The sequence below is a fragment of the Mus caroli genome, unplaced genomic scaffold, assembly GCF_978045245.1.
Source record: "Mus caroli unplaced genomic scaffold, Mus_caroli_1 scaffold_6, whole genome shotgun sequence".
Lineage (NCBI taxonomy): Eukaryota > Metazoa > Chordata > Mammalia > Rodentia > Muridae > Mus > Mus caroli.
The window spans coordinates 72,590,768-72,613,240 of NW_028227261.1; the positions used below are offsets into that span (position 1 = coordinate 72,590,768).

Below are 22,473 nucleotides of genomic sequence, written 5' to 3' on the forward strand. Positions count from 1 at the left end.
TTCCTCTCTTTCTCTCTGAACTTTAGTTCAGACTGATGTAGGATATCATCTGTCAGTCGTGCACCTAGATAAAATGAAGAACTTGCTTGAACATTCCTTTCTAACTCCAGGCCCAATATTCAGAGTTCAGGTGTGTGGGATAAGTGTGACTTGGCTCACTGAGCCTGCTTCTCTCAACAGTGAGTCCCATCAGTCCCATAGTAGCAAAGATCAATGCTCTCCACTTCTTCTTCCCATACCCTCACTGAGGCCTCACACGCCATGGTGCCCTTTTATGAATGTAGAAGATCTCACACTTCTGGCTTCCTTGCTTGCATTTCCTTGTTCTGTTAGCCAAGTGGACAATGCTCCTTCAGCTGCACAAGCTCACAGGGTGAAGGCCCTTCTTCCCGATCCTTTCCCTGGCTTCTTTGAAACTGTGTGGCCTGAGATTAGTGGTGTCTGTGCCAGACATTGCCTGGTGCTTTATTTTCATGGTTTCATTTGATACATAGGAGTCTAGAATTTTCTTTTATAGGGGAGAGAAACGTGGCATTTAGGAATTATAGAACTTGTCTAACAGCATACAAGTAGCAGTCTCTGAAGAAACAATCATGGGGCTGGAACAATAGTTAGCAGTTGAGAAGACTGTTCTTGTAGATAACCAGCGCTCACACCGTGGCTCAAAACCAGTTCCTCCCTCCTGTTTCAGGGGATCCAATGCCCTTTTCTGACCTCTATCGGCTCTTGCATGAATGTGATGCATCTATCTAGACACACACCAAAATAAATGCATAAATTTTAAAGATACAATCACACACAGCTCTTGCTGGTATCAAAGTAGATGTTCCCATTCCAAACCTTTTGTGCGCAATGGACTCACTGGGAGCTCTAAGTAGCAGTTTTCTGGTTCCCTCCTTGGAATAATTAAGTGAACACTTGGAGGTAGTTCCTGATGGTCAGCAGGTGATTCTAACATGTAGCTTGGTGGTCTCAGATGGAGCGCCCTCCAGTCTGCAGCTTCGGTACATGCCATGACATTAACCATGCATACCACAACGTCATTCACACTGTTCTCTCTCTTTTATATTTTTTTCTCTCCTTCAAAAGTCAGAGAGTGCGTGGTTGCCCGTCTATATCAGAGTTGGCATTCCTAACCAGGTCCCAAGGGCTGCATTTATGGCCATGTTTGTTCTGGAGGTGGACCAGTTCATACTGACCCCTCTGACAACCTCCGTTCTGGACTGTGAGGAGGATGAGACTCCGAAACCCTTGTTGGTGTTCAACATCACTAAAGCCCCGCTCCAGGGCTATGTGACCCACCTGCTGGATCATACCAGACCCATCTCTTCATTCACCTGGAAGGATCTCAGTGACATGCAAGTTGCCTACCAGCCACCAAACAGCAGCCACCCTGAGAGGAGACATTACACGGTAAGAAGGAAGGGGAAAGAAGTGTCCAGCCTGGTGGGTTTCAAAAAAGTATTTGAAAGTAAACAGTCACTTTCTCAGAGGAGACTTGATTTCTGCAAGTCACAATGTAATACCCTTCAGGGCTTCCTGAAGAGACACTGGTGTGGCCGATTAAAAGAAGGTGTTTTATCTTGAGAAATGGCTTCAGTTCCAGCCCACGGCTGCCATGTTGAGATCTAGGTGGACTACATGTGGCTGTAGCTCTCTGTTGTCCAGAGAAATCAGAAATCTATACCAGGGTTATAGTTCTGTGGGGCATGGAAAAAGGATGGAGACAGTAGATTGCTGGCTGATAGCTTAGCTTCAGGTTCAGGAGGAAATCCTAGCCCAAGAACATAAGGCAGATAGAGCAGAACACGAACCATCCTCCTCTGACCTTGTGCACACTCAGACTTGTGCCTTTGAAGTGTAGATATTATATATATATGTGTGTGTGTGTGTGTGTGATATTTAATGTGTGATATATGTGTGTCTATCTATCTATCTATCTATCTATCTATCTATCTATCTATCTATATACCATGTTCTTACATACATATACACATGGAATAATAAATAAATAATACTAAAGTACATGTTTCAAAATAGCTAGTATAGAGGATTTTTTTGTTCCCAACGTTGGGAAAAGATACATACAAGAGATGATGGTACAGATATGGCACTTCCCTGATCTGATTAGGCACAGTGTGTAGGCATGAGTGTCTGTGTGATACTATACCCTAAATATATACAATCATGATCAATTAAAGAATTAAAAACACCAAAAAGTAATACCTAGGAATGAAATGAGCGATCTCACAAAATAAGTTACTTCCTATAATAAAATAACACCCCGTTCACATGGAAGTTTTGATGAGTCAGTGTGTGCATATGTGTATATGTGTGTATGTGTGTGTGAATGTGTGTCTGTATATTTGTGGGTAAATATGTATCTGTGTGTGTATGTCTGTGTGTGGCTCATACGAATCTGTTTGTTTCCAGATGGAGCTGGAGGTGTACGACTTCTTCTTTGAGAGGAGTGCCCCCATCACTATCCACATCTCCATCAGAACAGCAGACACAAATGCACCACGGGTGTCTTGGAATACAGGTGTGGGTGTGGTCCGAAGGGAAATGCAAGGAAGTGGGTGGGCCAGAAAACTCCTTTTATTCCATTTCATCCATGAGGCAGTGGAAACAGAGACAGACCAAGAGCAGCAGACTGTTAGCTCTGTTCTTTTTCCTGGTAGCTGGTGAGAAACTGAAATCCAGCACCCTTGGGTCTTCAGGCTATATTTCTTCTTTGGGAGAGAGGCCGGAACAGTGACCCCTTTGAACTGAATGAAGAGAGAAAGTAGCTCTTGTGATATTGACTGAAAGTAAGACAGAAAGTCAAGGTCTCCAACTCAGATTTGGCAGAGGGATGGGAGCAAGGTGCAGCCTGGAACCCACTGTCCTGTTTTTGTTGGGTTGCATGGAAACCAAAATAAGTAAATAAGAACTTAAGCAGCTTTTTAGAGGGGGCTTTACCCGGCCATTCAATTCCAAGTAGACTGGGAATGTGATTTATACATTTAGATGAGATGCAAATGTGGAATGCAAATGAATTTTCCTTTTCACTAATAACATTAATGACATTTAAAATGTACTTCCAAGCAGTGCTGGGGTTGTGCTAGGAGGAGGGACTCATTCACGTCCAATTTCAAATCTCTGCTTCAGCTTATGATCCTGGCTGTTCGAGAGATAATGAGAAAAATGAAGGGCCTGGTCAACCAAAGTTGAGTAGCAAGGCTACTTTGTGCAGTTACTGTGTTCTAATGAGGAGATAAGATCAACTGTATGTATGATACATGATGCTCAGATACACCAAGGAAGCTGCAGGACTGGCTTTGGTTGCTGCAAAAATTATAATCCTTTTTAAAATGAAGTGTTACATATTATGAGTTTGGTATCTGCTATTATTGAAAAGTTAGAGGCTATGCTAAGTAGGATAACTCTTCATTTTTCCCACTACATATAATATAGATAGAATTTCTGTTAGCATTTTGATGTGTTGATTGTCCTCTAGTCTTCTTGGATGCTCCTATGATATATCCACGATGCCTTACATATGCTGTGTTGTGTGTACACATGTCCCCAGCCCCACTTCAAGAACCCAGCAGGCTTCCTGGAACTCATTTGCATATGCTTGCCTTTCTCTTATCTCCACCCTCCCCTTTGCCCCCTCCCCTCCCTTTCTGGCTCCCCCTTTCTCTCTTCCTCTCCCCCTCCCTCTTCTCACTTCTGTCTGTTTCTTGTTGCTGTTGGTTTATTTATTTATTTATTTATTTTGCAGTTATAGATGTCTTAGCCCAATTTACTCAGGAAACAGACCTTGAGGTAGATCATCTATGGATCCTGTCTTGAAAAGGAAGAGCAGCAGGCATTAGTCTGATGTCTCTGTAACAAATACCCAAGGCAACTGACTTATAAAGAAGAAGGTTAGCACAGCTAGAGCATCCAGCCCATGGTTAGTTGCCTCTGTCACTCTGGGGCTCTGATGAGAGAGCACGCACTGGCAGGAGCTTATGGAGAAGTGAAGCTTCATGGGCAAGAAGCAGCAAGACAGAGGAAGAGGAAGAGGCTGCACACCACAGTCCCCTTCAAGGGCTTGCTCATGGTGACTTAAAGATCTGCCCCAAGGCCTCGTAAAACTATGATCACCTCTCTCATACTGCTACCCTGGAGAGCAGGCCTAAAATATGTGGGCCTTTAGGTGATGAATCATAGTCCAAGCTACAGCAGGTGATACGGCTGAGCTGGTCACAACTTTTCAGTAAGATATATGGGTTCTCAGTGTTTAGTTTCAGGTAGTTAAGGATGCATCTTAAGGAATCAATTGTCAGACTGAAATTAGAGCAAAGTTTACTAAAATCACAAGTGATATTCAATTTTCATGAAAAGTGTTTAAAAATATAACTTGGAGATAAGTTCACGAGTGAAAAATCATTAGCCTTAAACAGATATGCTGGATGCACAGAATTTCATAGGACATGTCTCTGTGTTTCTTACAGGTTTGAATCTCCTGGAGGGGCAGTCTCGGGCCATCACTTGGGAACAATTTCAGATAGTTGACAATGATGACATCGGTGCTGTGCAGTTGGTCACCATTGGTGGCCTGCAGCATGGACGGCTTACAGTAAGAGGTGAATGATTGACCTGTTCAATTCAAAATTGAGCCCAGGGACTAGGGATAATGCAGTTGGTAATGTGCTTACTGCTTAAGCCTCAGAACTGCACAGAAGGCCCGTGTGGTGGTGCATGCTTTAAATCCCAGCACCAGGGCTTCCTAGTCAACCAGCTTAGCCAAATCCATGCGTTCCAGATATCAGTGACAGACTCTTCTCAAAAAACAGAGTGGGAGGAGCTAGAGAGATGCCTTTCAAACGTTAGCATTGCTCACCCTGGGGTGAAGCATGGGTTGTGGAATCCCATCTCCAGAATTTCCAATTAAGTAGGCTCAGGCCAGAGCTCAAGAGATTACTCTTCTAATAGTTTCCGATTTGGTACCGATGCTGCTAGTTGGAAAGATTGCTTCCCTATGCTTGATGCCACAATGGCCATGACCTAAGAGTTCACCCATATTTATCAGAGACTTACTGATGTACCAGTTCTTTCATGTTGCCGCAGCATAGCTGCACACATACACATTTGTATCTACTTATGTTTGGCAGGATTTACCAAAAAAAAAACAATAGCATGCACACAAATATATAAGGATGACTTACTCTGTGTGTGTGTGTGTGTGTGTGTGTGTGTGTGTGTGTGTGTGTGTGTCTATGGTGACTGGGAAACCCTACGATCTCTTTCTGGAAAGAATTACTCTTTATGTACAGAAAAGCCCATCGAGTAATTCAGTCCTGCTCCAGGATTTGAGAACTAGGATAGCTGATGAAATAATTCTCGGTCCTATCAAAGCCCTGGGAAACAAAACAAGGTGGGTGAGAATCCAAAGGCCCACATAGTCTGGGCATGGAGAGAAGGTGACAGAGAGAGAGAGAGAGAGAGAGAGAGAGAGAGAGAGAGAGAGAGAGAGAGAGAGAGAGAGAGAGAGAGAGAGAATATAAATGGATATATAAATGGATGGATGGATAATAGATAGATAGATAGATAGATAGATAGATAGATAGATAGATAGATAGGTAGATAGGTAGATAGGTAGATAGATAGATGATATAGAGTGCTCACTATGCCTCTGCATTTTTGTCTTACATCCATAACTGTCTGGTATCTCTTAGTTGACACCTAAAATAAGCTATAACTCTATTATTTTCCGGGTTTCACAGGGTATCAAATACTTGTTGCAAGTCTACACAGGTCGTATCCAACACTAAATACAGCACCCTAGTGCTCATTAAACTGCACAGGCTACAGACTCTCCTTAACTTATGGTTTTGTTTTTGCTTGTTTACTTTGTTTTTACATTTTGAGGGTGTCATAAGGACTATTGCATATGTGTTTGACTTAGAACATTTCCAGTTTATGATGGTTTACCTTGCATAACCCTCTGGTGAGTTTAGGGGCATCTGTATTGCCAGTGTTTCCTATAGTCTGCTGTCATGCAGCGATTTCTTTCTCAGAGGCAGCCTCTGCTCCCCACCTTGACCACTCGGTACCCTCTCTGCTCTCTCCATCAGAGGGGAAAGGATTTCTCTTCACTGTGACTGACCTTCAAGCTGGAGTTGTCCGCTATCATCACGATGACAGTGATACCACTAAAGACTTTGTGGCTTTCAGGATATTCGATGGCCACCACAGCAGCCACCACAAGTTTCCTATCAACATCTTGCCTAAAGATGACAGCCCCCCATTCCTCATCACCAATGTCGTCATTGAACTAGAAGAGGGGAAGACCATCTTGATTCAAGGGTCTATGCTGAGAGCTTCAGATATGGACTCCAGTGATGACTACATCTTCTTTAATATCACAAAGTTCCCACAGGCTGGGGAGATCATGAAGAAGCCAGGGCCGAGACTGATAGGTAAGATCTAGGCAGGTACAACAGTTTGAATGGAAATGAATCTTTTTTTTTAATATTTATTTATTTTATGTATATAAGTATACTGTAGCAGTCTTCAGATACACCAGAAGAGGGCATTGGATTCCATTACAGATGGTTGTAAGCCACTATGTGGTTGTTGGGAATTGAGCTCAGGACCCCTGGAAGAGCAGTCAATGCTCTTAAACACTGAGCCATCTCTCCAGCTTCCGATTTTAATTTTTTTGTTGTTTTATTTTTGGTTTTTTCGAGACAGGGTTTCTCTGTATAGCCCTGGCTGTCCTGGAACTCACTCTGTAGACCAGGCTGGCCTCGAATTCAGAAATCCACCTGCCTCTGCCTCCCAAGTGCTGGGATTAAAGGTGTGTGCCACCACGCCCAGTGAATTTAATGTTTTTAAAAGAACTTTGTGTTGTGGTCAAATTTGTGTAAGGGTAGACATCACATTTATGAAGCAAAGTTTTTTATATATATATACATATGTATAATTAATTTTATAAATTCCCATAAAGAAGCTTAAGACATACATTGAGTATGTATTGACCAAGGTTGTACACCTAGATAGTTCTGGTGCCAAACCTCAAGATAACCATCATGCTATTAAAAGTTAAGTTAGCCAAGGACGGCAATAGAATAAATAAGTCTGAAGACAAATATTTGGTTTATTCTAGATAGTTACTCAAATAATTTTATTAATATACTTGCTTACATTTTGGTGTCAAGAGCTTGATAGTGTGGATCAAATAAAAAGTGTTCCTCAGCATTTTTTTTTGAAATGAAAACTATTCCTTAAAAATATTTTCCATGGTTAATCTCCACATTGAGAGAGGGCAATTTTAATTACGGCTCTAAGTTTTGTTAAAAGTATTTAATGCAAATCTTTAACTATATGCAACACACTAGGCAGAGAAGACATTGAGAAGTGAGTAGAATTTCACTGCATGTCAACACCTTAAGTTGTATGGTACTTTGTGGTCTCCTTAGGGTATCCTGTCCCTGGCTTCCTGCAGAGAGACCTGTTCAGTGGAATCATTTACTACCGTCACTTTGGTGGAGAAATCTTTGAAGATTCTTTTGAATTCGTCCTGTGGGACAGCCATGACCCTCCAAATCTCTCAGTGCCACAGGTGAGAGCCCAGTTCAGAACATCGTCCTCAAGTTGTACACAGCAGTGTTAGCTCTAAGAGATGTTATTTAGCAGTATGTGAAAATGGGCTTCAAGATTCAAAGTTTGAGAAGCAATGGATTAGGCAAAAATAAGCAGGCCCTGCCCCCACTCCACGCACGACTATGCCTGCACTTTTCTAAAGCACTTTGCAAGTGTTTACATAGTGACTGTTTCTAAGGTCACTTAGCTATAGAATTCTTACACAGACAACCTCACAAATTTACTTGCTTCTCAACACCCAGAAAAACATTTTTTTTTTAAAGCTAGTGTTTAAATTACATAGTCAAGGGTGAGACTTGTTGAGTTTTCCTCCTGTTCCCAACGATACAGATAAACCTCTGGTCCTCTCTACTTATTCCAAGCCCGTGATAGAAGGAAGCCTCCTAAGAGTCATTGTGGGAAAGTGACATGTGACTTGGAGAGTACTGAGCACCTGGAAACTACTCAAAAAAGAAAAGGATTCATTTCTTGTTTTTAAGATCTCAGATCTGCCTGGCTGTAGAGGATATAGTTTAAGTCTACAGTAAGCAGAAATAAGATGAAGCAAACATCACATAGAAATTCTAAGAGATGGGAATCAGTGTAGCATATGGACAGCTGTGACTGTGTGCACTCTGCGAGGAAACGGTGGTGAGGAGGAACGGTCAAATTTCAAAAGAAGCAATTGAAATTAAGTGATCATGAACTTTGTACAATATTGTGAACAGTCATTTTATATCTGTTACCTTCAAAGGTTGCATATATGTGGGCTCTGGCAGTTCTTGACCCTAGGAAAGACTGCGTAAAGCTTGTGTTCTATTGCTATAATGGGTTCCTAGAAAGCTACAGCCACAGATATTAGCCAGTGTGCAAAAGACCAAGCTGTACACCTGTTTGCTAATGTGGTCATACTGAAGGGAAGGATCTGAAAGGATGGCGTCACAAGACTGGGAACCTGGTGAAGTCAGTGACGCCTTTGCGGACTGCATTAGAAAGAGAGCTGTGAATTCGTCTGATTCTTCTTCTTCTTCTTTTTTTTTTTCTAACAAGCCAAATCGTTTTAAAGTAATCAGCCCTTGTTTCATCAGTATATCATACCTGGTGTTTCCGGGTTAAGCTTTTATGGGAGATGGTGGTTGATTTAGTAGCTCAATCTCCCGTGCATCTGTTGAAGCTGTTGTTAGGACATCATGCCATGGTTAGAAGACTGTCTTTACAGAAGTTGAGATCTCAAGGCTTCTTCTTCTTTTTTTTCTTGTTAAACATTTAAGAAATCGTGTTATTCATATACAAGAAGAGAAGTATCACACCTCTCTATAACAGAGACCAAGTTAATGAAAACTCTTGGAACAATTATTTCTCAATCTGGGCAGGTAAATCAGTCTAAACTCTATAGATCTGGCACTACATTTATTCTGCATAGTGGATGGGTTCTTTTATTATGATTTATTTTTATTTATTTGTGTGTGGTGCACACACAACTATGCACATGCATGTTCAAGTGCTTGTGGGGGGCAGAAGAGAGCACCAGATGTCTTAGATCTGGTGATATAGACAGTTGTGAGCTGTCATGTAGATGCTGGGAATGGAATCCCAGACTTCTATAAGAACAGTAAGTGCTCTTAGGAGCCTAGGTCCTCTGTAAGAACAGTAAGTGCTCTTAACCAGTGAACCATCTATCCGGTCCCAGGATGTTTTTATTTGTTGTGAAGGAACATATTTAACACTTTGCCCTGCTTTGCTGTTCTTATATTTCTGGACTAGGGAAAAGTCTGAGTAGGAAGGCTACAAAGTTGTCTCGTGTTCATGCAGCACATGGTTTAGATTTTTGTTGTTGTTTTTTTCCTCTTAAACACATTTGACCCACCCCCTCTGTATATTGTGTTTCCCATCAATGATTCAACAGACTGATGGTAGATAATATTTTTAAATTACTTCTGTTTTGAACCTGTCCTTATTCCCCAAGCCATATGAACGATAACTATTTACATTACAGTTGCATTATATTAGATATTGCTGACAATGTAGAGGTAATTTGAAGTGTACCAAAGGGAAACAGGTAGGCTTTATGCAGATACAGCAGATTTTATATAAGGGACTGGAACATCCGCAGAGTCCAAGATCCATAGTGAGGCAGTGGAACTCCTGGAGCCTATTTCCCGCAGACACCAAGGGGTGACTGTTTTTCTAGCTCAGATTGTGTGTTCATCCCACCTCTTCACCCAGCATCTCCACTTCTCTCTGACATCAGCATTTAAAAGGCATCCTGTTAAACAAACATTTAGTGTCTTTTCCTAAAAGCTTGCACAAAACTGTTGTAGTTCGTAGAGTGGCCAGCCCTAACAGTGCAAGTAATTCTTGTTACTGAGAAATACCACTGGGTGTTCTCAAAGAAAGAAAAATGAAGACTAAGCTAAAATCTGAGCTCAGGGCATATGAAGGATCAAGAATTCATGCTACAGGGAAGTCAGATGTCACCTGGTGAAGTGTGATTACAGAGCCTGAATCCAAGGGTTAGGTTTTGACGGAGTCATTTGGCATGCAGACCTTTTTCTTGTTATTCTGATTCCTTGTACATCTGTCTGTGTGTGCTGCAGTCACAAGGACACTGGAGGACTTTAGGGAAGCTGGAATACAGTGGCTGGTGACTGTTTTGAAAACTGGTTCCCATTCTGCCTGGGAATGGGTTCTTAATAATATCTTTGTTATGAACAGATTTCAGCACAATGAGAATGCTTTTATTTCTCTGTGGAGTTTGCTAAAATGGAATTTCTCTTGCCCACAGACACATACACTAATTGTTTGAGCATGCATAAATATGTAAAGACACACCAACTTAGGCGATCATAAAGCATGTTGAAAAATGCGCCCACCAAGAATTACTACAGGGGATAAAAAGCACGCTCTTCCATTCTTCCTTCATAAAGAACACATTGGAGAATAAATTAGCATGGAAAATGGTCTCTTTGAAGGCACAATAACTATTGTTTCCTTATTAAATCCAGTTTTTCAATTAAGGAGAGCCTCACCGATCCACACTATCGCTGTGAGGGTCCATAGAGAATTTCTGAACTTTGTAGATTAGAAAAATACTGTAGGTGGGGGAAAATCATGACACAGATTCGGGAGACTAGAATTATCATTGTCTTTGTAGTCTTTTATTTTGATAACCGGCCTTAGTTTTTAATCACTCTAATATTATAACTGGATAATTTATAGACAACAGAAACATTTCTTACCATCAGAAGACTGGAAAGTCCAGGGCCAAGGTAGCATCCAGGTTGTTGTCTGTCTGGTGAGAGTAGCTCTTTGTTTCCAAGGTGGTACCTTGTCACTGTGTCTTCCTAAGAGGACACATGCAAGGCATAAAAGGATAGAAGGACAAGCTTTCCCCTTCAAATGCATCCAACCTGTTCATGGGTGCATATCCCCTCTGATCTAATCATCCCAATACTGTTGCATTGCTGGCAAAGTTCCAAGATGGACCTTGGAGGTGAACACAAACCCTCAATGGAATTGCAAGGGATAAACCAGGTTCAGTGACAGTTCCAGCTGAGAAACTGAAGATGAATCCAGAAGATCCTATAAGAGCAAAAATATCTGGCTTCTTAGCGACAGTGAGAGGAGAGCATGGGATTGAAGAGACAATATGATATGATCTGAGGGAGGGGAAGGGAGTCCACCCACCAAGTGCCACCAGAGTGTTGCATTTATATTGAGAGGCGATAAAAAAAAAGTTGAAGAAAGATCTTTGAAGTCATGCTAAAGAGTTAGAGGAATGTTACCTCTAGATGGCTGTTTTAGGGTTTCGGAGGAAGTGAATTAACTCATTTGACTTGTGTGTTTTTAAGTTAATGCAAGTTAATAAAAAGTGTAGAATAGCAAGTATAGGAGAACAAGGAGTTAGAGTTGTTGCAACCACATAAGGAAGAAACTATGAGTGGTACAGGAAATTTGGCAATAGGTGGGATGCGGGTGGGGAAGGAACCAAGAGTGACAACAAGGGGTCCAGGATTAATGATGGAGTAGAGGGAGGAAACAGAGACGCATAGGTTATTACTAGAAAGGAGATGGGAAAATAAAATCAAGATTGTACTTTGTTGTCTTCATGTCAATTTTCTAATGGATTAGAAATTAGGAACACTTCTAATAGATTAGGTTGAGTTGTGAATTTATATATATAAATGTGTGTGTGTGTGTGTTTTTCTGGCTATCCTAGAACTTGATATTAGCCTTGAACTCACAGAGATCCTCCACCTCTGCTTCTTGAGTGCCAGGATCAAAGTTGAGTGTCACCATGTCTGATGTGATGATTATATTTTTAAAACATAAAACCAAATGAATGAAGCCTTAGTAGTTTCTACATCACTCAACAGAAGTATTTCATCAATGACAGTTTGGAGAAGTCATCTTAACTGTTCCAGGGTGATCCTGGGGCACTCTCTTTGGTGTTTTCATGTATTTCAATTTAATAGAGCTGTGCGTTTTCATTCCAGGTGGTGACAATTCATATCACTCCAGTAGATGACCAGCTTCCTAAAGAAGCTCCTGGCACTTCCCGGCATTTGGTTGTCAAGGAAACAGAGGTGGCCTACATCACTAAAAAGCACCTACATTTCCTAGACATGGAATCCCGTGATGGGGAACTCATCTACACAGTAACACGCCCTCCATGTTTCTCCTTCAGCCACAGGTGTCCTTGTAAAGCTACTATATGACCCGCTGGTTTAGCAGTGTCAGCGTGATTCAGTTGCTTCATTGGGTAGACTTGAACTTACATCCGATTTAGCATTCACTTTTATCATAAATTCATCTTTACCATAACTGAGTGAGTGATAATTAGTGACTGCCATGCACTTTGTAGTTTTCAGCACAGTGTGAAACAGTCTAAATACCATTTTTCTAAAGTAAATCCTTATTTTTTCTTTTTTTAAAGAAAAGCATTATTATGTCTGCAATGCAATATTTTTAGATACGGCAGGCTATTCAGTGTTCATGTTTTATGATCTCAGTTCAAAATGGTAGCATAAATATTCCTTAGGCTCGTGTCATATACTCAAGTGAGGAAACACTTGGGAGGAAATTAAGGATTCCTTTTAACCATGAGACAGCAAAAAACTTTGTTCTGTCATGATGAGGGTGGCATAGATAATGCTGAACTTGATGCTATAAGCTCCCAATATAAAGAGACTGAAAGTCTCTGCTTTCTTCCCACAATGAAGTGTTTTTTAAAAAATGGATTCCGATGCAGGGGTCTTTGCAAGCATCATGGTGGGCAGGGTCATGAACCATGACGAGGTGAGCCTGACTTAGTTTGGATCAAACTAATAGAGTCTCACACCAGGTGGTTTGTTGTCAGCATATTTAAAGCATAGTATAATTATGGAAAAAGTTTCCTGGTGTAATACAATCTCTGGAGCACAAGGAGGTGGAATTAGATTGTAACTCAATGGGTTCTGGAGATAGGCTACCTGTATTACCTGAAGGGCCTAGGAAAGGATCTGGCGTGATCTTGGTCACACAGATAGTGTAGAGGTTATTTGAGATATTAGCGACCTGTGGTTCTGGTTGTGAGAGCTTCATATGGCCTAGCCCCACAGATAACACAGATCAATAAGCTGTTAATCATCTCCAATTCCCAGCCTTCTGGATGGAAGGACAGGTTATACATCCTTTCCTTTGAGAGGATAATCCCGTATGCTTAACATTTCTGGTTTCCTTGTTGATCTGTGGGCACAAGGATCTTCATGCTCTCAGCAATGGTGGGTGATTTGATTTAATTTTTCTTAGCTGAAAAAAAATAAGCTTATGTGGTCTGCATTTTTCTTAGACACTTGGATGCTGGGAAGCTATTCATGGTGGACAGCATACCAAAGCTAACCAAAAATCCGACAGCCCCAGGGCTAAGTTCATTTACTCAGGTATGAAAATTTGTAAAAATGTTGGCTAACACAATATGTAATTACCTTCAGAGCAGGTGTGTTGTATGCAGTGCTGTGTCTGAGCTGCTACCCAGTCACTTCTGCCACAGTTTCTCCTGTCTTTATCCTTGTGCTTGAACACATCTGGTAAATATATAACATCTGTTTGAAAGGCGTCATCAAGTTGAGTGTAATTTTAGAATTTCTTGTAAATCCATAAGCTTTGCATCATTTTGCCAGTGGCAGGACACCGACTTCAGGACCCATGCGTATGTCTACTGTGTTATGCAGGCCATGCATTTGTTTACTGTGTTAGTTTCCCACTGTGGCCATAACAAAATGCCATACACTTTGTAGTTCAGAACAGAGGCCCTGTTTTCCCTGTACCTCTGGAAATTAGAGGTGTGGAGATTGTCGCATTGGCTGGCTGTATTCTTCTGAGCCCTGTAGACATCTCTCCCTCTGTGTGTTTTAGCATCTAGTGTTTCGTTAGCAGTTTTTTTTCTTTTAATATTCCCAGGCTTGTAGCTACATCATGTTCAGCTTTGCCTTCTGTCAGTCAAGGCTCCCCAATCTGTCTCTTCCTCTTACAAGGGGTCCAGTTGTATTGGATTGAGGACCCACATTACTCAAAAATTTCCCCTTACATGCATCTGTAATGGCCCTATGTCTAAATACATTCACAATTCCAAGTTTATTATGTCATTTTCTGGGGATGCAGCTCATTCCATAATACTTAACCACCCTCCCAAATCCTTCAGCATCCCTCTGCTTCCTCCAGTGAGCTCTCCTCCTCTGCACACCCAATATGAGTCTGGTATATGAATGTTCAGGCATCAGACATCTGTGGTTTTGGGCTAATTATGTCTGGTTTCTTCACAATTACAAGTTGTAAATGTGCTAAGTGCTACTGTTTCACCACCTTTAGTAATATGCAAACAGGGGCATTGCAGGCACACACAGCTTGTATTAGTATAGAACTGCAGGGTAGAATAGGGTAAAGTCTGAGCTTACATTTGCAGAGGTTCTTGGACTCCATCATTTGATAGACTTCCTGACTTCATCCATTTCCTTTTATGTGCAGACAATGTGGCTTACAGAATAGAGCCTTGGGAATCTTTCCATCTACGGTGATATTTAGCATGTTCCATATCAATTAACATTGTTGGAGGGCTTGATTCTGATCTCTGCAAATCAGCATACGTGTCCATCTCAATTTGCTTCACAGCATGCCGTGAACCATATGAAAGTGGCCTACATGCCACCCATGCAAGATATAGGCCCCTCCCCTCGACATGTGCAGTTCACAGTGTCTGTCAGTAACCAGCATGGAGGTGCTTTGCATGGAATCTGCTTCAACATCACAGTTCTCCCAGTGGACAACCAGGTTCCCGAGGTATGCGGTGTTTGACGTGGTGGGCCAGAAGCAGTGAGAGAGAAAGAGTAATGTTTTCATTCTCTAGCTGCAGTATAGATTAAAAAGGGGTGGGTGTGGGTGGGAGAGTGTGGGTGGGAGACTCTTTTTCTCATGGGACTTCCTATCTGAAAGGTGAGAATTTTTCAGTGTTGAATTTGGCATTGTTTTCAAAGCCTGATCAAAACCTCTTTCATTCTGCTGAGCTCCGGCTGTTGATCAGGAGAAGGAGATTAAAAGATGAGTCTCTTAGCAACCAGAAGAACCTATTTGCTCTCACTGCAGGCCAGCTATGCTGCTGTGTGTTCCAAAGAAGCTTTTTAATTTCCCAAAATGAATTAGGATGGCTACCCTTTCTTCTTACCCAGTGCCACTGCTCAGTATCCATGGAAGTCTTATGGAGCCTTGGTTTTTCTTTCAACCAAACTATAAAGGCCTTGCTACCTACTATGTCTTCTCTGAGGCTGTTTCACTTTGAGAGGCTTTTTTTTTTTTGGACCCCCCCCCCCACTGTGAGACACACACACACACACACACACACACACACACACACACACACACTTCAGACTACTATACTTGATTAGTGTGACTGTTATTGGAATTTTCCCCCTTAAAAGGGGAAAGACAAAGGGCCACTATCCCCCATTTGTTATAGACCAGGGGACTAGAGGCACTCCTGGCTTTTTTCCCTAGGAAAAGGGTGAATTTCCCTGTTATCTACCTATGAGAATATAGCCAGCCCTGACGCTCTCTCTCCTGGTTGTCCAGCACCTGCCTCGGGTCAGCCAACAGACTGCTTCCTGGAAGGCCCAAGGGAAGGTACTTATTCAACATGCAGAAATCGCTTGATGGGTCTAAATAATATTTTATTTACTATATTTATAATATAATATCATAAATAATATAATAACAAATATAAATAATATTTCTTAAATTGCGAACCTTGAAGAGTCAGGAGGTTTCTTAAGAAGGCTGACTTGGGGTTTCTCTGGAAAATATAGAGCTCTACCAGCACTTAGCCACAGGTACCATGGATACAAGGCAGGTTGCACTGTTAAGTTGCAGAGTCCCCACCAAGGCACTACACTCACTGTGACAGCAGCCCAGTTTCTCAAGATGGCAAGCTTGCAATCTGTGGTTGAAGAAGTGTTGACGAGCTGCAGCTAAGACATCTACATTAACTCCATCTGGGGCTCCTTCCCTGCTGGGAACCTGACCTAATTCTTGTGAAAATAAGTCAGAGTAGCTATGGAATGAACTTGGTTAGATTTCAGTTAGACCTCCCTTTTCCGGAAATTCATATGTTTTAGATCCTGAACCAAACCAAAGCTTTCCCTATAACACTTGCTGAGAAATCAAAACAGCCTAACCTCAAAGAAATATGCCCTTTATGAGGAAATTATGAGGCAGATTGAAGAGTTACCTTCATTTGAAAGAAGGTGGAGGTCTTCGGGCTATCTTGGAGACTAACTTCTCTCTTTTGTTTACAGGCGAGGGACGAATGAAATAGTGCTTCAAAGAACCGAGAGTATTAGAAATTGAGTTAGAACAATATGAAATCGAGTTGACAGCAATCATTAGGGCATGTTGACACCATGCAAATCTGGAGACTCCAAAGTGCTCCTTATGAAGCCTCAGGCTTTTAATATTTGAACTTACTGTAAAAGAAATAGTCTCATGGATGTAACTCTCTTGCTGTCAGTTTCCCAGTTCTCACTGCAAAACAGAGTGGAGTCTTCATCAATTTCCCAAGTTCTAAAGAATTTTTAGGGTTAAAAACCGAGAGAGGTGGATCCTTTCCCTCAGAGGCACTTGGCAAAGGTTGAGTGAATGAAGCTGGGAGTTATTCCCTCAGTTCAGCGTGGCTCTGTCCCCTTTGTTGATTTTGCTACAGAGGCTCTGAGACACTTGAAGCATGTGCACTTCCAAGTTAGGGGTCTGTCTTGGTATCTGTATGTGTCAACACTTGGAATGGGAAATGAAATTCAATTAAAGTGATTTTAGACAAATTATTCAGCTGTGAATCAATCTCCTTAGAAACATGCTTAAGTTAATTGGCCCTTGAAGATGGTACTGGATGCTTTCTAGGGATCCAATGACCTCTGTGTTCAGGGATACCTCATGGAACAAGGTCTTGAGTGTCTCCTTCCTTCTTTCTAGGTATTCACCAACACCCTGCGAGTGGCCGAGGGTGGTCAGTGCACCATCAGCACAGAGCACATTTTGGTTTCTGATGTGGACACCCCACTGGACAGCATCAGCCTCTCTCTTAAGGAGATGCCTCTGCATGGTGGGGTAGAGCTGGACGGATTTCCTCTAAACCCAAGAGGCACATTTTCTTGGCAAGACCTCAATACCTTAAAAGTTTGGTTAGAAGATTTTGTGTTTCCCTTCTATGCTTTCTATCTGGATCAACCATGAAACACAGTGAAGGGAAAGAAGCTGTCTAATTCTTTCTAGAACAATATGCCATATTGTTAAGGGTCAGTTGAAAATCAAAGAAGTAAAAAAGAAAACTTCATTTTCCACCAGTCATTTTTTTCTCTTTCTGGCTTACTATAGCAGAGGGAATGGGTTTATGAATATTTGTGCAATAAAAATTAATTGCCATGAATATTAATTTTGCTACAATGGCACATATCACGAACTCTGTAGAGACTAAAATAATCTGTGCAGCTAATTGAAGTTGGCTCTTAGCAAAGGCAATTTCATAACCATGGAATATCAGGGCTAGAACGTATTCATCAGCCAGATATGGTAGTCTATCCTTTGAATCCTGGTGCTTGATACTGAACCAGGACGACTGTGAGTTCAATGCCAGCCTAGTGCAGCTCTGCCTCTTGGCCTCACAGTGGCTCCCGTTTGAAAGCTTCACTTCCTCTACCTGACACAGTTGTAAGAACTCTTTTTCACAGCATCACGTGAAGCATCTCCTAAAACCAATGCAAACTATTTAAAAGTAACAGCCAGTCAGCCAGCCGTGCTAGCGCTTCACTTACCAACTCTGACAAATGGACATCTCATGCTTTCTTAGTGACATGTGGGAGGAAATGGTTCTCGTCAAATGTTTGGTTTTGAGCCTGGAAGTTCACTAGGGACTGGAAGCTTCATATAAGATTACATAAACTCGGTGGCCCAGTTACATCACAGAGATATAATTCTTCATGATTTCTGTCACTATTCACCTATTCCGTTAAAATGTTCCTGTTTTGTTTATAGTTTGGATTTTGAGATCTCAGCTCCTCCCGACATGTTAAAAAAGATGTGTTTAGGTAGTGCTAAGATGAACAACAACAACAACAAAGTATTAGCTAGAATTCTATGTCTACTCACCTTCCTAGAGAATTGCAAGTAAGTATTTATTAACATCATTTAACCTCAGTCATTGGGTCTGATGAGGTGCATCATTCTGTTCTCAGGGTGGCAGAACTGAGCACAAAGATGCTGAGGCATTTGCTAATATTCAGGAGTGAGGTTTTAAAGACCTGCTGCCTCCACTAATACCCTTTACATGTGCCCACTCAGATATACTTAGCTGTTTTAGGGATGGCAGCGTTGTGAAATGGATTAGCACATTATAATTCATGATCATTTTTGACAAAAGTAGTAAGAAGCACGGAAAAACAGATCAGAGAAGGCAAAGTGGTAGACAAAGGTATGACAATGTAGGCTTCCTGCCACTGGCATTAAATCCATTACCACTATACTGGTGACCCATTTTGAATAAGATACATTCTCCTTTTATTCATATAAGAGTAGTCATATAGATTCAATATACGATACTTTTTTGTTAAAACTTTTGTTTTCAATCCCTAGGGCATAATTCCATTTGTTACTATGAACAAATCAATGGCCCAGTTAAATTCAGGAGCTACTTACACCTAACTGAGTATCACATAGTGGGCTAGAGAGTGTGTGAAAAGCCTGGAACTATACAATTTCTTTTTAAACGTGGCTAAGAATTAAGAGAAAGATATGGCCAACGTTAGACCAAATAAATGTGTTGTAATCCTGAGGAGATGTGAGACTCTTTAACAGCTGACATAGAGAGCTTATAAATGGAACATGGGATATGATGGAGGGAGATGATACCTAATTCATAGATGAAGGCTGCAGAGAGGAATGGACAGCTACAGGGCGCAGGAGGAAAGATGGGTGCTACAGGGATCACAGAGTCCTTAAAGTGTTCCACTTCATCTTGGAGTACTCCTGCTTCCACTCAGTGTGTTAAAGTATTACACAGATCCCAGGCCAAATACTTACCGTTGTCAGAGGCCATTGAAAGACTGCCTTCTAAGAATTATTTTTCAAGATTATTTTTAATTACATGTGTCTCTGTTATTGTGCATGCATGTGCATACATATGCAAATATGTGGATATGTTCATGTGAGTCCAGGCACCGATGGAGGTCAGAGACATCAGAGCCCTCCTGAGCTGGAAGGGTGGTTGTGAGCTGCTGGTCACTGACCTCAGGTCTTCTGTAAGAGCCCTCAGAGTTTTAACTGTTAAGCTCTCTTTCCAGCTCCAAAAAGGCCATTTTGTGTTTGGGGGACAAATTACCAATGTATGCACAATGTTTTCCCAGGTAGAGTAATTTTACAGTTAGGGATCTTGAGTGATAATATATCTTTGCATTTAGAGTTTTAAGCTGCCTCTTTTCATATGTGTGTGTGTGTGTGTGTGTGTGTGTGTGTATGTGTGTGTATGTGTTACACTGAAGGTCACTGCCATGGTTAAGGAGGGGTGTTTGTGTTGCAGGGCTCTATTTACACCCATGCATTTTTTTTTTTGAGAGATTAGCTTCCATACTCTACCTGCAGGTATCAACATGATGGATCTGAGGTTCTTCAGGATGAGATATTTTTGGAGGTCACAGATGGCACAAATTCAGCAGCATTTGTTCTCCACATTGAGGTAGGTCTTTCCTCCCTGAGTCATTTGAATGTAAAGTCTCTATTCTGGGGACCTCTCAGGGTCTCAAAACAACTCAAAATACACAGACTCCAAAGTTAATGGTTGCCAGCTACTCCTGTGTGTGTCTGGACCCAGACAATGGAGGCAAAGCTCATATTAGTGAAACAGCCATATTCGCTTTTCTCTCTCCCTACCTCTATCCTAGTTTATCTGAAGCTAGAACCATTCTAAGCTTAAATCCAGATGCTTAATTGAAAAAGTGGTCCATTCCATGTATAAAACATGACTAATATCTTTGGACTGTGACACTCAAGCTTACTTAGCAGTTGGGAAGACTGTTCAGAACCACTGGGGTTCTCCTTGCTTATGGAAGAAGCCATGCCTGTGGGGTTCCATTAGGAACATCTATACCACAAGCCTGGTAGGTGGTCTGTTTGAAGGCATTTCTCCTTTTCCTTTGACAAAGTCTGCTGACAAAGTTGAGGCATGTTCAAAGGACTTCTAAGACCGTTGGTGCTTCTCTGCTGAGTGGGTACCTGGAGGCATGAGCATTGTGTGTGTGATGTACAAGTGTTCATAGTTGCTCATCAAGAAGCTTATCATGTTCCCCGAAGGACCACTTAGTGTTCTCATCGTGGTAGCTGCCATCTCTGCCTGAATATGGTCTAGATTTTTAGCGATATAAAATTGCTATGTATTTGTAAGATATTTTATAGCTGGCCGGTAATAAAGAGTGTTACTATCTATATAGATTGTTTTAAAAAAAGATCCAGGGACGGCATTCTCTCTCTTTAGTTAGTACACTGGACTCCAGAACGGCTGGTTCTGAGTTATGAACCCAATGGCGTATTGTGAGATGCTCTTTCTCGCCATGTGACCATGCTTCTTCTTGGCTGGTTTTGATTGCTGTCTGTGGCAGGTACTATGCAAGCTGTCTCTCACCTTCTCCTCGGTCCTCACAACAGCCTGAGATGCCTCTGTTAGAAGCAGGAGGCCATTTTCAGCTTCCAGGAGGAATATTTTCTTTCTGGGAAACTTTCACATACAAAGAAAGCCTCCCTGCTCCTTTTATACTTTTGTTTTTAAAGGAAAGATCCCAGTCCTGTCTGTTATCCGTCATATATATGATCATCCTATTATGTATGGTGATCAGCAGTGCATCTTGGTGAAAGAAACTGAATATTTCTACTTTTTAAGTTAAAGGGCATGGTTCCTGAAAGCCAGACCAAACCATTTTGGAAAGTGTTGTTTGTGATTTCTTTTTTTCTTTTTCTCACAATGATCATTTACATTTACCATTCATGTAAATGAATTGATAACATTTCTTACAGTCAGGAAAGAATGATGTAAGTCTTCAATGGGTTCTCACTGAAGACATGAACAATGATCATTATTGTTCTCCATAGGCCAAAAGGAAAGCAGACAATTATATTTTTTAAATCTTTGATGAAGGAGCTAAGCTGGAACACCTAGGCACTCATCCCTGTGCCCTTGACAGGAAAGCATCGTCATGGTGCACTGGGTACCTGCCTTACAGTCACCACCCTTTGAATGCATAGAAACCATGCAACTCATTTATTTATTCAACAAACATTTAATAAGCACATTCTGTAATATACGTGGGGTCTTCGATGCTTGTAGAACAATTATGAGCAAGATAAATGAGGTTCCTATTCTTGAAGTTACAGACCACAGATGCCGACAGCTACTAACTGGATAATCACAAAGATAATTGATTAAAATGTATATGTGTTTTATGAACAGGAGCATACGTAATTGAAGCTTCTTAATTAAACTGAGTGATCGGGAAGCATTCCCTGGAAAACACACATGGGATCCGAGGCAGAAATTAGCTGCACAGAGAGAGGGAGATGCAATGTCCTGGGCAGGTGCAAGGGGTGAGGCAGAGGCCATAGGAGATGGTGAGAGGGAATGTGTGCTCCAGTAAAAGTGGGGTAGGAAAGTGAAGGCAGCCACAGCAGCCACATCAGAGACTGCTCAGAGAAGCATGGCGGGGGTGCGGGGTGGTTGGGGTGGGGGCACGCAAGGTTCCTGCAGGCCAACAGCTTGATGTTTTATGAAGATTGCTTTGGCTGAAGTATGTGGAAGGATGTGTAGGACTGGAAGGGTACACAGGCTCAAAGGCCAGATTTGACCAAACCAACCAAGAAATCAACCAGCCAAACAGCCATAAAATTAAACCAAGCAAGCAACAAGCAAGCAAGCAAACAAACAAATAACCAACCAACCAACCAACCAACCAACCAACCAACCAACCAACCAACCAGAAACTCTTGTAGCATGCATCAGACTGTGGCTGTGAACCCTCCATTCCTACCGCACAGATGTACATTTTATGATTTTACATATTCTTTTTTAAATCTCGAGACCCAGTACACCCTCGTGTTGCTTTCCATGAATGGGAGAGAAAAATACTTTTTTCAAGATAAAACCTGGAGCTGATTGAATGGTCATGGAATGTAACCTGTCACTCAAGGTGTTTGACATGAGGCTGTGGCTTACTGTGGGACCCAAGGATAATCCGTGGGTGGCCAGAAACTGAAGGTGGCAGAAAGCTTTGAGTCACCAGGTGATTTAAAATAAAA

General features: G+C 41.6%; 1 protein-coding gene across 1 annotated transcript in view; it reads left to right on the top strand.

Moving 5' to 3' along the window:
* Frem1 (FRAS1 related extracellular matrix 1) overlaps nucleotides 1-22,473 on the top strand; it is a 150,266-nt gene that overhangs the window by 44,869 nt on the left and 82,924 nt on the right. The window contains exons 6-15 of the mRNA XM_021160224.3: nucleotides 1,090-1,413; nucleotides 2,434-2,542; nucleotides 4,485-4,616; nucleotides 6,108-6,452; nucleotides 7,455-7,597; nucleotides 12,114-12,310; nucleotides 13,448-13,538; nucleotides 14,767-14,934; nucleotides 17,113-17,321; nucleotides 19,774-19,867. Of these exons, the coding sequence (XP_021015883.1) occupies nucleotides 1,090-1,413; nucleotides 2,434-2,542; nucleotides 4,485-4,616; nucleotides 6,108-6,452; nucleotides 7,455-7,597; nucleotides 12,114-12,310; nucleotides 13,448-13,538; nucleotides 14,767-14,934; nucleotides 17,113-17,321; nucleotides 19,774-19,867 (1,812 nt within the window). The remainder of the gene's footprint in view (nucleotides 1-1,089; nucleotides 1,414-2,433; nucleotides 2,543-4,484; nucleotides 4,617-6,107; nucleotides 6,453-7,454; nucleotides 7,598-12,113; nucleotides 12,311-13,447; nucleotides 13,539-14,766; nucleotides 14,935-17,112; nucleotides 17,322-19,773; nucleotides 19,868-22,473) is intronic.